The sequence below is a fragment of the Thalassophryne amazonica genome, chromosome 6 (genome assembly GCF_902500255.1).
Source record: "Thalassophryne amazonica chromosome 6, fThaAma1.1, whole genome shotgun sequence".
Classification (NCBI taxonomy): Eukaryota; Metazoa; Chordata; class Actinopteri; order Batrachoidiformes; family Batrachoididae; genus Thalassophryne; species Thalassophryne amazonica.
The window spans coordinates 48,158,370-48,175,954 of NC_047108.1; the positions used below are offsets into that span (position 1 = coordinate 48,158,370).

At 38.1% G+C, this 17,585-nt stretch overlaps 1 protein-coding gene across 1 annotated transcript in view; it reads right to left on the minus strand.

Annotated features, from left to right (window-relative positions):
- Positions 1-17,585, minus strand: part of arfgef2 (ADP-ribosylation factor guanine nucleotide-exchange factor 2 (brefeldin A-inhibited)) — a 130,349-nt gene that overhangs the window by 16,183 nt on the left and 96,581 nt on the right. Inside the window, 9 exon segments of the mRNA XM_034172132.1 lie at positions 7,317-7,455; positions 9,268-9,445; positions 10,474-10,613; positions 12,033-12,141; positions 12,500-12,557; positions 13,704-13,728; positions 13,731-13,841; positions 14,551-14,686; positions 14,787-14,916. Coding sequence (XP_034028023.1) covers positions 7,317-7,455; positions 9,268-9,445; positions 10,474-10,613; positions 12,033-12,141; positions 12,500-12,557; positions 13,704-13,728; positions 13,731-13,841; positions 14,551-14,686; positions 14,787-14,916 — 1,026 coding nt within the window.

A 17,585-nucleotide genomic window follows, 5' to 3' on the forward strand; every position in this document is an offset into this window, starting at 1 on the left:
AATGAGATTTATAAAGATGACTGCCTGAAGAGAACATGTAAATTTCCACAGTCATTGATGATATGGGGCTGCATGTCAGGTAAAGGCACTGGGGAGATGGCTGTCATTACATCATCAATAAATGCATAAGTTTACGTTGATATTTTGGGCACTTTTCTTATCCCATCAATTGAAAGGATGTTTGGGGATGATGAAATCATTTTGCAAGATTATAATGCATCTTGCCATAGAGCAAAACCTGTGAAAACATTCCTTGCAAAAAGACACATCGGGTCAATGTCATGGCCTGCAAATAGTCCGGATCTTAATCCAATTGAAAATCTTTGGTGGAAGTTGAAGAAAATGGTCCATGACAAGGCTCCAACCTGCAAAGCTGATCTGGCAACAGCAATCAGAGAAAGTTGGAGCCAGATTGATGAAGAGTATTGTTTGTCACTCATTAAGTCCATGCCTCAGAGACTGTAAGCTGTTATAAAAGCCAGAGGTGGTGCAACAAAATACTAGTGATGTGTTGGAGCGTTCTTTTGTTTTTCATGATTCCATAATTTTTTCCTCAGAATTGAGTGATTCCATATTTTTTCCCTTTGCTTGGTCTAAAAAAGTAACCGTTACTGACTGCCACAATTTTTTATCCTGATTTCTTATAGTGTTGTTTAAAGCCAGAAAGTTGCCATTTAAAATGACTTTAGTTTTGTGTCATGTCTGTGATCTGCTTTTTTTCTACAAAATTAAACAACTGAATGAACATCCTCCGAGGCCGGTGATTCCATAATTTTGGCCAGGGGTTGTATACATATTATATTTTTACACAATTATCCTTTATTGACCGAGTTTCATTCATGAAGTCAGTGGTGTGGGTACACATCTCTATGTGTGGGTGTGACTGTGAGCGGCACAGCGCGGGTCATTATCATCTCATTATTTTAAGGTGCAAATAAAAAAAAAAATCCCCAGTCTTGTCGAACAATTTTAATCACTAACGACAAGTATTTTAACTAGACATTGGTCTAGCAGTGGAAAATATCAACTAGACATAAGTGCAGAGTTAATGGTCCGTGTCATCGGGTGACACAGGTACGGCAGGAGACATACAGCTGTCTATCACCCAAATATCACGGACAAAGTGACAAGAAGAACCAAAACCACTTACTTATGGAAGGAGATATTGTCTCCCTTGTTCCTCCGTTTGTGGCTTTGCCAACATGTGCAGCTTCCGGCATATTCCACCTGTTTCTTGAACTTCTATGTTCGCAAATCACTAACTTGCCCGGAATTAAAATGGCGACCATGCCTCCTTACTGACACTATTTACTTAATGGTTTTCATTATGCTGTTGTTCTTATTTTGAAAGTTCAATAAGTGGACTGATATGTTAAACATGGTGCGAATGCCATGTGAAAGACTAAAGTAAGATAATTTTATGTTTACTGAACAAGTAGCAGAATTTTTTTTTGTTTTGTATATTGTTCTGCAAGCCACTTTTAATTACAAATTCATCCGCACACAGCCTGAGTTTTCATTATCCTTCATTTGTTTGGCATTTTTTGTTGAAAATTTAGCAGGTGAACACTGGGTGTGTTTAAAACAATATTGTGGCGCTCTTAATTCATAATGTGAAGTAAAACAGAGCATGCCATGTAAAAGAAAGTTTTATTTTTGCTTAATAAACTGTACTATGTGGTCAAGACTATTTATATTTAGTTTTTTTTTTTTTGTCTGTATTAGCATATTTGATATTGGAGTAATCCAGAAGTAACTGAAAGTAATCAAATTACATTACTTTAATATTATGTACTTGGATTACATTACTGACAACATTTTTCAACAGGTAACTAGTAACTGTATCGGAATACATTTTTAAAGTAACCCTCCCAACCCTGGGCTTAAATCAGTACATTATTTTAAGTCTGAAATTGATTTGGATTGATCAGAAGTTGCTATATTTATTGTTTATTTGAAAACTATTTACAGAACAGCCTCAAAATTGAGATTCAAATCAATGTTTTTGATCACAAAAGTAAGAGAACTATTTGCAGAACAAGTTTTTTATTAACTCAGAACATGAATATTCTTAAGTGCATGAATGAATACTTACAGAACAACCTCAGAATTGAGATTAAATGTTTTTGATCACAACAGTAAAGGAACTATTAACAACTTTTTATAAACTCAGAATATAAATATTCTTAAGTGTATGAATGAATAACAGAACAGCCTCAGAATTGACATTCAATGTAGCAGGAAATTATGAACTAAGTATGCATGAAGAAAAGTTGTCATACTCAACACAACTTTCTTTTTTTTAAATTTGATGATCAAACTGTGATTTTTTTCCCAATTATTTATTTATTTTTACTACCTAACATTGTCATTTTTTTTGCCACACAAAGTTAAACAATATTGATTAAGATGTATGTGCGCATGACTGTCTCTGTGTGTATGACTGTCTGTGTGTGCATGTGTGTCTGTGTGACTGTGTGAGAAGGAGAAAGAGAGAGGTTGCTCTACTTACCAATTTATTTTTATGAACTGCAGTGAGAAAGTGTCAGATACTGCATGCAGCCACATTCAATAAAAATATTAATATTGGCCACTTTGTGTGTTCAGCAATATGTGTGTATGTGTGTAAGTGGTCTGTAAGACTGTTTATTTTTTAATGATCTGTGTGAACTTTGTGATTCATGCAAACATCCAGTGATGGCAAACAGGAAAATAATGTCAGCCTTGTTCACTGTATTCTTCTCAAAAGCACCGCGTTCAGTAGGAGCAAAGTTTTCCAACTGACTTTATATCACCAGCAAAACAAAGAGCAAACAAATGGTAAAAAAAAAAAAACCCCAACCAGAGTAGAGACATTGACCGGCGCGACACGACCCGTTTTCTGCTCTGTCTTGTCAAATGCACCCCGTACGTTACAAAATAAGTTCACCAAGTAACTTTAAATATCATACAAACTGAAAAAGAGGTGAGCTGAAGAAAACTTAAGGAGTACTGAGAGAGCAACGTGAGACAGAGTCAAGCACAGAGAGCTCAGTCCCTGTCTGTGTGTGTGCAAGAGGCTGCAGAGACGTGTCTGTGTAGGGAGGGGCAGGCGCTGTGTATGACTAGCCAATCCCAGAGCGTGAAGACAGTCAGTTAGCCAATGAGGATTTTCCTTCAGCACGAGCACAGATATTGATGAGTTTTACTCATATCATGCTCGTACTCGTCAAAATGCTTAAACCATACTGGATACTCGTGTGAAATGAGCATCTGGCTCAACCCATTTGTAATGTACTGTAGGTAGATCATTCCGACTTGGTCATTTTAAAAGTAGCTCACAAGAAGAAAAAACGTGGGCACCCCTGCTTAAAAGCATAGGGCCACCCAAACTAAACTGACAAAATTTAGTTTCTACTGAAAACCAAACATTATAATGTAGACTTTAGAAACATCTTGTAAAATTACAGCTCATTTTAATGAAGATAACATACTTATCTGCGCGGACCTTTTGAAAAGACTGAAAGTTACCTTTGACCGTGGGTGATGCATGCACACATAGTGCTCATGCTGACATCCATAAGATGTCTTGTAAATCACTTCAGCGGTGTTATCTTTTAACAAGAATAGTGCTTTTAGTTTTCTAAGTGTTTATTTCTCACTAGCTTTTACATAATATATGAGAAACAAGTGACACTTATACAGAAACTGAGTGGTTTTGTCGCATTTTCTGCCATGTTGGATAAGCAACCAGAGAGAGACCAGCCAGTGACATCACAGTGCCTCTCTACTCTGATTGCCTGTCACTGTGTCCTTCCCATAACCTCTCAAGCAAAGTCTGGGGAACCCCCCACATGATCTATGACATCACTATCAGACTGCATGGGTCTCAACCATCGCTACTGCAAGTAGTTCAAGTCCATCTGTTGTTTTGATATTTTACCCTTCAGGGGAACTTTTTATACATTTTTTTCTAGAAAACGTGAATTTTGATCTTGTTAGCAATGTCATATTATGAATCCCCAATTTAAAGGCTAATAAATAAATTTATAGTGGTGCCATAGAAAATTCTTTTTAAGCCCCAAATCATAAAAAGCTTAGTAGCCGGTGGGATATAAGCTTATCGCTTCACACTGGAAATCTCCTTCTGCTCCATCGGTTGCTTTGTGGCACAGGGAGTTTGTTAAAGTAGCTGCATTAGACAGCCTCTCATTTATACTCCTGGATCAGAAGGCCAACTTCCATTTGAAGTGGGACACCTATCTTGCCAGTATCAATGGGGTAGGTAAGGTGGTAAGACTGTTTGTTTGCTTTTGATTTTTGCTTTGTTTTTGGGGGAGGTGATGGTCTAGTGGTTAAGCATTGGACTTTCATCTCATTTTTATTGATAAAGTGCAAAATCACAACAAAGTTGCTTCAAGGCGCTTCAAACAAGTAAAGGTCTAACCTTACCAACCCACAGAGCAAGCACACAGGTGACAGTGGTAAGGGAAAAACTCCCTCTGATGATTTCAAGCCATGGAGCTGTATATAAGAACTAGAGAGCACAGTAGCGCTGAGAAGCGTGCCGACAAGGAGACATGATTGCCATTTTAATTCCGGGCAAGTTAGTGATTTGCATGCATAGAAGTTCACTTAGTCTCGTCAAGAAACAGGTGGAATATGCTAGAAAGCTGCGCATGTTGGCAAAGCCACAAACGGTGGAACAAGGGAGACAATATTTCCTTCCATAAGTAAGTGGTTTTGGTTATTCTTGTCACTTTGTCCGTGATATTTGAATGATGACACGGACCATTAACTTTTCACTTATGTCTAGTTAATATTTTCCACTGCTAGACCAATGTCTAGTTAAAATACTTGTCGTTAGTGATTAAAATTGTTCGACAAGACTGGGGATTTTTAAAAAAATTTGCACCTTAAAATAATGAGATTATGATGACCCGCACTGTGCCGCTCACAGTCACACCCACACATAGAGATGTGTACCCACACCACTGACTTCATGAATGAAACTCGGTCAATAAAGGATAATTGTGTAATAATATAATATATACTAGAAGCACTCAGAGAGTGCAAACCTCCGCCAAGGCCATGGGGTCACTGACGCCATAACATCTACACGCCATGGAATCATTGAACCTAAAAAGTCTAACAATGATGTTTGCTCAGTAGTAAAAAAAGTTTCATCAGCTGTGACTGGATAGCATGTATCCTTAGCGCTTGGCATCACGTTTTATTGCAACTTGTACCTTTCCCAGAAACTACTGTCATCTGAGCACTGACATTGATATTGCATGTGCTTATAGACAAAAACAAATAAGAGACAAAATTCAATTTATTATTCAACTAAACTGCAAATATATGAATGTTTTAACATCTATGAAATACTTCTCTAAACAAGGCCATAGGGTCACTAACCCTAAAGAGATTCCCTCCTTGGCACAGTGATCTATTTCTTTTTGTCTCTTTCTCTAAAATTATATATAATAATCATTAGATTAATAATATATAAACAAAAATAAATTTAAGAAATATTACAATTTGAAAACAAATGCACCCGAACGTGATGACAGCTGCAACTACTTAATGTTAACTTTTAACATTGAAAATGCCATAGACATGCTAACGCGTTAGCATTGGGATCCGGATCCATCCGGATCACCACTAAAATTTAATCACTTGTTCCTCTTGTCATTTCCAACCACTCCACAAAATTTCATCAAAATCCGTTCAAAACTTTTTGAGTTATCCTGCTGACAGACAAACAAACAAATGCGACCGAAAACATAACCTCCTTGGCGGAGGTAATAAATATATTGTAATGGTTTTAGGAGCCGTGCTGCGTTGAACACAGCAGCAGCTGCAGCAGGACGCCTCAGTTCAGCAGCTTGAACAGCACAGTTCAGTGTAACTTTCAACACTAATATTTGGGAATGTGTGTGTGTCAGAGTAAGTTTAATACTTTCCTGACATAATTTAATGTAATTTAATTTTACTGGCTCGATATCCAGGTCAAAATGGCATTTTAACACATATTTTAAGAGCAAAATACGAGTGTGAATGTGTTCAGTTGCGAATCCCCACTGAAAATGCATTAACATCCGGGTACTTCATCAACATTTTGCCCGGTTAGGAGACGTCATGTCGCTGTCCATGAAGGGACATTTTTGTTTAGTGTGCAGCATTGTGAGTGCGCTCTCTAGTTCTTATATACAGCTCCATGCCTCAAGCACACCAGACTCAAAGGGGTGACCCTCTGCTTGGGCCATGCTACCCAATTTACAAAAAAATTTACAAAATGAATATACAGGAAATTTTGCCAGTGCACAGGACTGGAGGGTTACAGAAAGACACCACACCCATCTCTGGGTGGAAGTGCACCTCAAACAGAGATAAAAAACAGAACCAGGCATCAGAAATACAACAAATACAGTATAATTGTCAGCATTAAGCAAAAACAAAAACAGAAGAAATAATAAGGTGATCACCGGCCACTAGGGGGGCTTGAGACCAGAGGATCATTGGCTCAAATCCTGGCCTGACCAGAAAATCACTAAGGGTCTTAATCCCCTAATTGCTTCAGGTGTGTAGTAAGCGCCTTGTATGGCAGCACCCTGACATTGGGGTGAACTGTTAAGTGCTTTGAGCGTCTGATGACTCCCCCCGCTGTTTGCATATCTGACAATGTTTGTTTTTGTAAAAAGTCATTAAAATTCAAATCATAAAAAAATAAAAATAAAAAAAAAGCTCAGTGGTCCTACAGTATACATTTAATGTGAGGTTTTTATGTCTGCCAAGCAACTTGTTTTAAATACCTAATAACCAGACCCATGTATTTATCATAAATAAACCCAATTTGTTTCAAATTTATATGAACCAGTTTATCCAACAAATATACCTTGAATTAAGTTTATTAATTTTTGTTGAAATTGCAAACAAAACAGTTGAAAATCTTATATTCAATTACAATGCATAAATCTCACAAATAGAACTCTGACAGTGAGCACCATGATGGTGTTGAGGTAATGTGTTTTGTTCCGTTCCTGTTTATAGCATTTTGAACACTTGCAGCTTCAAACATTCCAGACGATGCCGTTTAAAAGTTAGTGATGGTTCAGGGGTTCGGGTTTATGGTGGATACTGGGATTGGACCAGTGATTGTGTAAAATGAGATAAGTGAGGGCAACCACCACGAGTCCTAAGGATTTACAGGCCTTTGCATCTGTGACTGGAGAAACTGTGCATACTGTGCAACCATTTCTCTGTTGCATCAACAGTTACACTATTTCACTGTGAAAAGGCACAAAGACAGATTCATGATCACAATTTATACTCACAGCAGAAGGCGTGTCTGGATGTCAGGCCAAGAGTCTTGCAGCTGAGGGTCAGAGTACATCCTAAACAAAATCCTGAGGCTGCAGGCCAGACTGCTGGTCTCCTGCTTCAGTAAGTTAGGCTTCGATTTTCCTTTAAAGCCTGAGGACAGAAAAACAAACATCTTATTGACATGCAACTTGCTAAAGAACATCAGTAGAATCTAATTTATGAATGGGCACAAAGACCTTGAATACAGTTTCTGTGTTGCAACCCAACTGTTACTTCAGACGGATCAGAATATTCATGACTGAGCTGATTATTTGGAGGTCAAAGAAAACATCCTGCAGTTCAAGATTTTCCAGTTCAGTTTAGAAGGGCAACATAACATTCTGTTGCACTTATTACAATGACTACATACATGCAGATGCATGTAAAAAAAACTACAATATCATGAAAAAGCTCAATATTTTGTTTGTCATTTCAAAAAGTGAAGATTTAAATATTCTAGACTCATTACATATAAATTCGAAAGTTTCAAGGATTTTTTTATTTTAATTTAGATAATTATGGCCTACAGTGTCAAAAATAAATGTGCCAAATGTGTCAATCCTTTAGAATAAGAATGATAAGATCAATCCAAAAAGATTTACCGGGTATTTGAGTTGCACCTGTAAACACCTTTAAAGTTCTCAGTCTCTGGATTAAGCTTTATTTGGGACTAATTTGTTCCTCAACAAGCTTTTCTTTCTACAATCATCACCTCCAGATCAAAGGTAAGTGTTACAATTTCTTCTTTTACCGACTTTGTGCTGTAAAGTTGCAGACTTTTCTGATCCATTTGTAATCAGCATGCGCACTGTAAAAACTATTAAAATATGATGGGAGACGAAGGAGTGAAAGCAGAAAAAGTGTGATTTAACAGGTGCACGTCAGGATGCGGGTTCGAGTCTGAGCACAGTGTGAAAAACATAAACGGTCGAACTTTTAATCACAGAAATGACACCGGTCCCACCTTACTGAAATTGGCGAGTGTCAGCATTGAACTTTAATTTGTACCTCTGTTACATGTGCACGTCCAGACTGCTCGGGTTTTTTAATAGAAATACATTGCGTTCGGACGGGATATTTTATCCGATGTGAGCGAAAAATCCATTATACAAAATGCGTTATACACGGTGTTTATTACATGGAAAACAATACAAAAACTTTGGGACTTTTTTGTCCAGTGAATGTGAATATCTGGTTTATACAATGATGTTTTAGGTGAGTTTTACTGTACATGGGACTGAACAACAAATTTACCTCTCAAAACTTTGACGAAGTCGCTTCCATCCCACACAGCTGACTATTTTCCCAAATTTTTATTCTGTTTGGATCTGAAGGGAATGTGTACATCCTGAGGCCCTTGTTGTGTCTATCTGTGCCTCCAAATGCACAGCAACCCAGCATTTTCAGCCAATAAATAAATAAAATAGCTGGATTTATATGCAGATAGATTAACTATTTTGGAACCAAGATGGCACCATGAGTCATGTGACTTTTTTTTTTTTTTTTATTCATCATGTGGCCACTCTCTCAATTAAGGCACACTACCAACAGCCCCACCCCAAACACACATACAAGGACAACTATGTTTTCCCATTGTGAGCTACAGGACATTGCATCTCATTTAGAGATGCTACAGTCAATTATTCTTTGACTATTAAATTAACCAAACTATTTTGATAATCAGTTAATTTTTGGTTTCTTTGTCTACTTTGCTTTGACAGTCAAACAATTATCTTTGGGTTCTGCATGTCAATTTTCATATATTTTTAGGGACCAAACATCTAATCCATTAATAATAATAATAAAAAAAATAGTCCTTAGAATTAGTTCTTAGGATTCCATGGGCAGAGACAGAGAGAGAGAGACACAGAGAGAAAGAGAGAGACAACAACAACAAAAACAGACTCTGCCCTTTCTGGTTACCTGCCCTCCAGAGTGCCGTCCTCTGTTCGTTGTTGGAGTTGAAGTCCTTGGCAAAGGTGTGTGACTCCAGCAAACAATCCAGTAGCTTGAAGAGATGCACCGAGGCTAAATATCTGTACATACCCTGATCTGCACCAGACTCTCCTCGTTCAACCTCAGATTCTTCCAGAGTATCACGCTGACAGAAGGACAAAGGAAATGGCCACATGGAATGAGACAGCAAGGATTAGCTACCAAATTAACCACAGTTCATATTTAGCTGTGTGGCCAAAAATAATAATTAGGGTATTTTTAAAAACATCTGGCAACATAAATGTCAATGATTTTTATGTTTTTTGAAACTGGACACTTTGTCCCCAATCGCCTTTTGTTTACCATTTGGCAGAACATGAGATATGCACCAGAAAGATCAGTGTACAACACGCCCAGAAGATTTAGTACTTTTAGCACAGACTCACCCCAGGACGTGAGATGGTCACCACAGGATGTAGACACAACAGACTAGTGTCTAACATGCCTTTGAACTGAGACCACCTGAGCATGCTGCTGTCTTGTAGCGCAATTGCATCATAATGTTGATGGAAGAGCTCTCAACCAATCAACACTGGATTTTCAGATTTAGAAATCCGTGCCTTCATCAAAGTTGGCAAATATGTTTGGTGATAGACTCGCTTTTAGTCTGTGTGATCTCCACCGAGGGAGTCAGTTGTAACAGACTGGTGACAAATGCTTTTTGACTGTGACCACCAGAGGGAGGTGTGGTCTACCAGAAAGAGTGGCCCACTGACCTGGTGGTTATCGCTCTCCAACAATAACTGGAAGCCTTGTCAAGTTAGATGATACAATTTTATAAAAACTAAATACATAAATTCTGCAGCCAATTTGACCTCTTTCATACGATTTATGCTAGGCTTTTGGAGGACAAGCACCAGCCCAATGGGCCTTAAGACATGTATAGATTTACTACTATTTTGTGCTCCTCTCTGTGTACGTGTATTGTGCTTACAAGCGGTTTATGTTGTTGTTTGCTAGTGTTAAGCATATAGTTCCCTCATGGAGCAATGAAATGTACCATATAAATAAAATGTGACCGGTCAACACACGAAAATGCCCTTGTCAGACTTTGAAGGTCTGTACAGAACAAGCACATGGCCTAAACACAATGTATGTTTTTGACAGCGTCTCATGTACCCTGTTGTGACCAACCTGGGCAGCAGCCATGTTCTCAGCGTCCTCCTTCTTGCTGGTTGCAGGATAGAAAACAATGTTGTCTATAGTCTGTATTAGTTCAAGCTGCACCACACATTTAATCAGCAGTCCTGCAAAGAGCTTCTGGTCAGAAACTCCTGTAGGTACACAGAAACACAAAACAGAATTTCAGCAGGCTTCATGCACGAGGAATCTGTACAAATCCTTCTAGCATAGAGCTGCCGGAGAAAAAAATAGAATAGTGATTCTGTTAACAGTTAATGACAAATCTGCTAAAAACCTATTAAGTACACCAACACAGTCATGTTTTCATTGTAATATTTGACTTTTAGGAGTACTGTGCAAAAACTAATGAACCACTTTTAATGAAACTTGGTGGAGGGGTGGGGCGGGGCATTGGCCAAGGAAGAACCTGTTACATTTTGGTGTGGATCCAGATCAGGAGATAGATGAAATATCAGTGAGCAAACCTCAGCAATCACGGACAAATTTGAATGAGAATCAAAGCTAAGCATAAAGGATCAAAGACTAACCATTTCCAGCAAAGACCAAGTACATTCACAGGCCCCAATCAGTATCAAACTACTGTGATCAGGACCACAGATCAGTAATCAGGATCATATATCAATGTTCACAATCAGAGGACAGAGTAAAGATTAAAGGTCCTCACATAGGATCAAAGATTAACAGTTAAGATCAATTCATGCATCTATCTTTGTGAGAAAAATCATGCATATGTATCCTATGACCAGTGTTGCCACAGTTACTTTGAAAAGTTTATTAGTTAGTTAATACAGTTACTTCATTAGCAGCTTTATGCAGTTACTTTATTTGCAGCTGCCGACAACTTGTAACTAATAAATAATGTAACTAATAAGGTAGCTAGTAATCTAACGGTTATTCTTAAGATTGAATAATCAGCAAAGCAACTAACAGTTACTTTGCTGATTACTTAATCTTAAAAATAACCAAGTTAGATTACTAGTTATTTTATTAGTTACATTACAATGTAACTGCATAGAGTAACTGTATAAAGTAAATAATAAATCAACTTTTAATAAATTTGAATAAATTAACTTTTCAAAGTACTCATCTGTGTAACAGATAACTGGGATGCAGTGGTCAAAAATGTATTGTCAGACAGATGTTATACTTTTCAAAAATGTATACATAAGTCCTGTGAATAAATATTACTATGCAATGTGCCTGGGTTTTTCTTTTAATTTTACCTCAAACATGGAGACTGTTTTCATCTACATACATCTGTTTATGCTGGCTAGCTGATATGTCAGCCACAGATGCAACACATTATAGCTTTATTTAGGCACTTACCGCACTGATAGCATTATAGAATGTGTGAAGAACTGAATGTTTGGTTTCAGGCTAAATTTAAATTAAAAGGTACGGTGGGACTTTGGAGCAGCTATGTGCTTTACAGAGTGCCCTTCTATTTTGAATTTTTCAAACTGGCATTTACAGTTTAATGGATATGCAGGTAGAAATTAAATTTGCTCTGGCTATAATTGGGTCTCTTCTTTATCACACTGTGCACTCACGAGCATGAGGTCGTCCCTTCCAGGTGTCGTCACTGGACATCTGACTGTGTCCTCTCTCAGACAGAGCTCTGTCGTAGCTGCTCTGGGATTGGTTGTCAAAGTCAGCATCCTGAAAACATTCAGAATCAAATACGATCATTCACAGAAGAGGAATGAGATGGGATACAGCATCAGTAAAATAACCAATTTCTTCACCAATTAGGAATTGCTGTCATTATGTACTGTAGCTCTCCTAAAAATAAATATATAACAACAATATAATAATTATTTTATTGCGGTATAATGAGATTTATTCCACTTATATCCACACTAGAAACAATTTTGTACTTGCATCTAGTAAGTGCATGACAGTGGCAAAAAGCATTTTTTTGCATATCAAGCCTTGAAAAACCTGCTGTTGAAAAAAAAACAAACAAAGGGGGGGGAAAAAATTGCTGTTGTAAACAAGAGTTTGCTTATTTTCTTACAAAATGCTTCCCATCAGTCGATTCCTCTTCCTGTCCAGCTGGTCGCCATGTCAACAAACTGATGTATAATAAAAAATACAGAAAAAAGAAAACAGAGTGGCAGATCAGGTATGAGCGATTATATTGACTATCCAACCACAGCATGAAGACAAAATCACCATTACTATACACAAGATATAATTCCTCAATTTCATTACAGACCGCCCCATGTGCACGATTTATTGCTAGCATTAAAGCAACGTGCATTAATTTACAGCAGTACATTTTTTATTTTGAATATCAGCTGTATAGGACATTTTACTGATTCAAACTTTAAAAATGATAAGAATGACCTCATAAAATACAAATACAAGCGTGCTCTGAGAGCACAATATCCTTGCTGGCAAATGCTACTTTGGTACAAGTGTTTGCTACATTCTGCTAACATTTCAATGTAAAAGATGGTTGATTTCAGAATACAGACACCAACTCATGAACCTGGCAGTGCCTAGGTTTGTTAATCAAGGGCCATAACTCTGCCAAAATGTGTCAATCTTGTACAATATTACAATATGCATATTACCAACCTATAACAAGGAATTGTACCAAGTTTCTCAAAATTCCTACTAAAAATGTGAGGAGTTGCTTTCATTAAGCTGATGGAGCCTAGATTTGTTAATCAAGGCCCATAACTCTTGTAAAATGGGCCCAACTCGAACGATATGAGAATATGCATATTACCAACCTACAACTTGTCCGAGCACTTGTACCAAGTTTTACAAAATTCCTCCTGAAAGTGTGAGAGGAGTTGATCTCAGAATGCTTATACCCTTTCTGGGATGGACGGATGGACAGAAATCACCAGGACATAATTTGCCTTCGGCCAGTGGGGGATAATTAGTGGCATCAGCCTGAGTTTAGTCATTTACAACTAATGCACAGGCAGTGTCGAAAAAAAAAACCCACAAAGCATAAATATACTTTTATACTGTCGTTTAACTTGGATCAACTCAAACTGATTGGAACCTCAGCTACTCTCAACGCTGCAGAGAATCACAGCTGGAATTTTTTTCTTTCAAGCATGAAAACATTTTTGATTTTCTAGAAATGGTTGTGCATGTGCATGTTACACTGAATGAATGTCATGAAACGCTATTATGATATTTATGAGCTGAATCAAGTAAAAGGGACCAGAATATACTTCTGATGGAAAAAGACCACATACGCATGAGGGCTGGTAGTTTGGAAATCTCCAGCATGCAGGAGCAGGTAACGTTCCAGACTTTGTTGCTGAACTTCTCTCCATTCAGAATCACCAGGTTCTCCAGACAGTTGGTACCCGACCGAGCCAGCTGCTCGTTGTCTGGGGAGGAAAAGTAATGGCTTCAGAGAACAGTATGATACAGGCTAAAACCATTCAATTTTATTTGTACTGGTTAATAGTGACAAAACATAAACTGTTACTTAAGCAACTTTGACCAGTTGAGAAGGACATGATAACGGCAGAGATCAAACATGTCCACAACAGCTGATGTCATGGAGGATTTCTGTATTAGTTTGATTCCATGTGTTTGAGATGCGACACAAACTCATGTGAGACATAAAATAACAAGAGACTGTAGAATGCACTGATCAGTAACTGTGTCATCAATAACAGAGTCTCCAACATGAACATCTGTGGAGCAATTTGAACTCTTACCGATAAAAGTTTGACCTAATTTGTAGCCATGTTCTATCAAAAAAGAAAAAAACAAGTTCTTGCAATACAACCCCAAATCAGAAAAAGTTGGGACAGTCTGGAACCTGGTGATGCATAAGCGTGCTCTCATGATGCAGATTTTCGCTATATTTTAGTCTGATCTAGATGAGGTCGGATTATCTTCCTATCCATTCCTATCCATTTTATGGCAATCAAATTTTATCCTTGACTGAAAAATCAACTCGTGCCTTCAGGGTTCAGACTGTGTTCTGCAGATGTGGTTCAGATCAGGTGCAAACACTTGAACCTGTGAAGATCACCAGAGTGAATATTCAGTTTTTACCCATTCATACTATATTTTTTAGACACCCACCCTGTCTGACACACCACTGCAGCTGTGTGAATATGTCTGAAAGCAGGATTTCACTGAGAGGCTCATAAAACTGGGTGAAGACGTCACAGATGGCATACAGTGCGTGGTTACAAGTTGTTGTCATCCACTCTGTTTTCTGTCAATCAAAACAACACACATCAGCCAATGTGATTAAAGTCATATTTTTTTTCATATTCCTTGAATTCACGTTTCTGGATCATTTAGTGACCTCTGACCTCTGTTTGCTGTTCAGGAAGTTTCATGTTGTCGAAGATGCGGAAGACGATCCTGAAGAGATCGTGCCACCAATGCTTCTCAAAGGTGTGGCCATAACTCTTCATGATCTCAAACATGACCGTCAGACCTCTGTCAGGATTAAAGACAGTTACGCGTCTGTCAAGCAACTTAAAAAAAAAGCACCCCTACAGTCAGCACTGGCCATGGTCAACACTGAACTGTGTCGTATCCAGGAAGTCATGCCAACACTAAAAGGTTATTCAGTAAACACTGTTTTCTGAGGCTCTTATTTATCCTGCTTGTGACAAATCCATTTCAGACATGCAGCACTTCAGAACAATGTCTCAAAAAAAATGAGTCATTTTGAAAAATATTTCAATACGTGTTTGTTGTATAAGCAAACTAGAGGCCATTTCAACATTTAGTCTCAGATTATTATAATTGGCATGACAAGAACATGCTTTTATTCCCAGAAGGGAGGCAAAGCAGACAGCAGAGGACCTGATTTGCCCTCAGCACCGTACAAACAAGGTGTCTGATTCATGCATGCTCGCCTGAAACCATCTGCCTGGTTGGGAGTCAAACACCATTACATGCGGTTACATTCACTTCCTGTAGGTTCTACAGGTTAGCAAGCAAGAAGGCCTGACTGAAAATGACAAAAACATGAAAAAAAAACACGTTTTCCCCCCCATTAATATAATACTGAATGCCCATTCAGCTTGTACAAATGTCCATTTATCATCAAAAGTAACAAAAAAATGCACAAAGAGAATGCTGAAATCATACGTCAATCCACAAATGTTTGCATTTCGTTCTACGAAATGTTGTCTAATACAACCCCTGGCAATAATTATGGAATCACCGGCCTCGGAGGATGTTCATTTAGTTATTTCATTTTGTAGAAAAAAAGCAGATCAAATGGCAACTTTCTGGCTTTAAGAAACACTATAAGAAATCAAGAAAAAAAATTGTGGCAGTCAGTAACTGTTACTTTTTTAGACCAAGCAGAGGGAAAAAATATGGACTCACTCAATTCTGAGGAATAAATTATGGAATCACCCTGTAAATTTTCATCCCCAAAACTAACACCTGCATCAAATCAGATCTGCTCGTTAGTCTGCATCTAAAAAGGAGTGATCACACCTTGGAGAGCTGTTGCACCAAGTAGACTGACATGAATCACGGCTCCAACACGAGAGATGTCAATTGAAACAAAGGAGAGGATTATCAAACTCTTAAAAAAGGGTAAATCATCACGCAATGTTGCAAAAGATGTTGGTTGTTCACAGTCAGCTGTGTCTAAACTCTGGACCAAATACAAACAACATGGGAAGGTTGTTAAAGGCAAACATACTGGTAGACCAAGGAAGACATCAAAGCATCAAGACAGAAAACTTAAAGCAATATGTCTCAAAAATCGAAAATGCACAACAAAACAAATGAGGAACGAATGGGAGGAAACTGGAGTCAACGTCTGTGACCGAACTATAAGAAACCGCCTAAAGGAAATGGGATTTACATACAGAAAAGCTAAACGAAAGCCATCATTAACACCTAAACAGAAAAAAACAAGGTTACAATGGGCTAAGGAAAAGCAATCGTGGACTGTGGATGACTGGATGAAAGTCATATTCAGTGATGAATCTCAAATCTGCATTGGGCAAGGTGATGATGCTGGAACTTTTGTTTGGTGCCGTTCCAATGAGATTTATAAAGATGACTGCCTGAAGAGAACATGTAAATTTCCACAGTCATTGATGATATGGGGCTGCATGTCAGGTAAAGGCACTGGGGAGATGGCTGTCATTACATCATCAATAAATGCACACGTTTACGTTGATATTTTGGACACTTTTCTTATCCCATCAATTGAAAGGATGTTTGGGGATGATGAAATCATTTTTCAAGATGATAATGGATCTTGCCATAGAGCAAAAACTGTGAAAACATTCCTTGCAAAAAGACACATAGGGTCAATGTCATGGCCTGCAAATAGTCTGTTTGTCCATGCCTCAAAGACTGCAGCTGTTATAAAAGCCAGAGGTGGTGCAACAAAATACCAGTGATGTGTTGGAGCGTTCTTTTGTTTTTCATGATTCCATAATTTTTTCCTCAGAATTGAGTAATTCCATATTTTTTTTCCCTCTGCTTGGTCTAAAAAAGTAACCATTACTGACTGCCACAATTTTTTTTCCTGATTTCTTATTGTGTTTCTTAAAGCCAGAAAGTTGCCATTTGAAACGACTTTAGTTTTGTGTCATGTCTGTGATCTGCTTTTTTTTCTACAAAATTAAACAACTGAATGAACATCCTCCGAGGCTGGTGATTCCATAATTTTTGCCAGGGGTTGTACTTCGCATGTCCTTGTTTAGTCTTTACAACCTCCTCAAATCTCTTTGGGTCCCACTGAGCAGCTTTTCTATCATCTCATAAAAATATATGTATCCATAGATATACATCAGTTTGGTGCTGTATGGTAAATCTATATGGAGGAGGCAGTTCACAAAAAATAGAGCGGTGATGGTCTAGTGAAAATGGTAAATGGACTGCATTTATATAGACGCTCAAAGACACTCAAAGCGCTTTATAAATAATGCCTTACATTCACCCCGATGTGAGGGTGCTGCCTCGGATCCTCGGTTCAAATCCCAGCCTGACTGGAAAATCACTAAAGGCCCTTGGGCAAGGTCTTTAATCCCCTAGTTGCTCCCGGTGTGTAGTGAGTGCCTTGTATGGCAGCACCTGGACATCGGGGTAAATGTGAGGCATTATTTGTAAAGCGCTTTGAGTGTCTG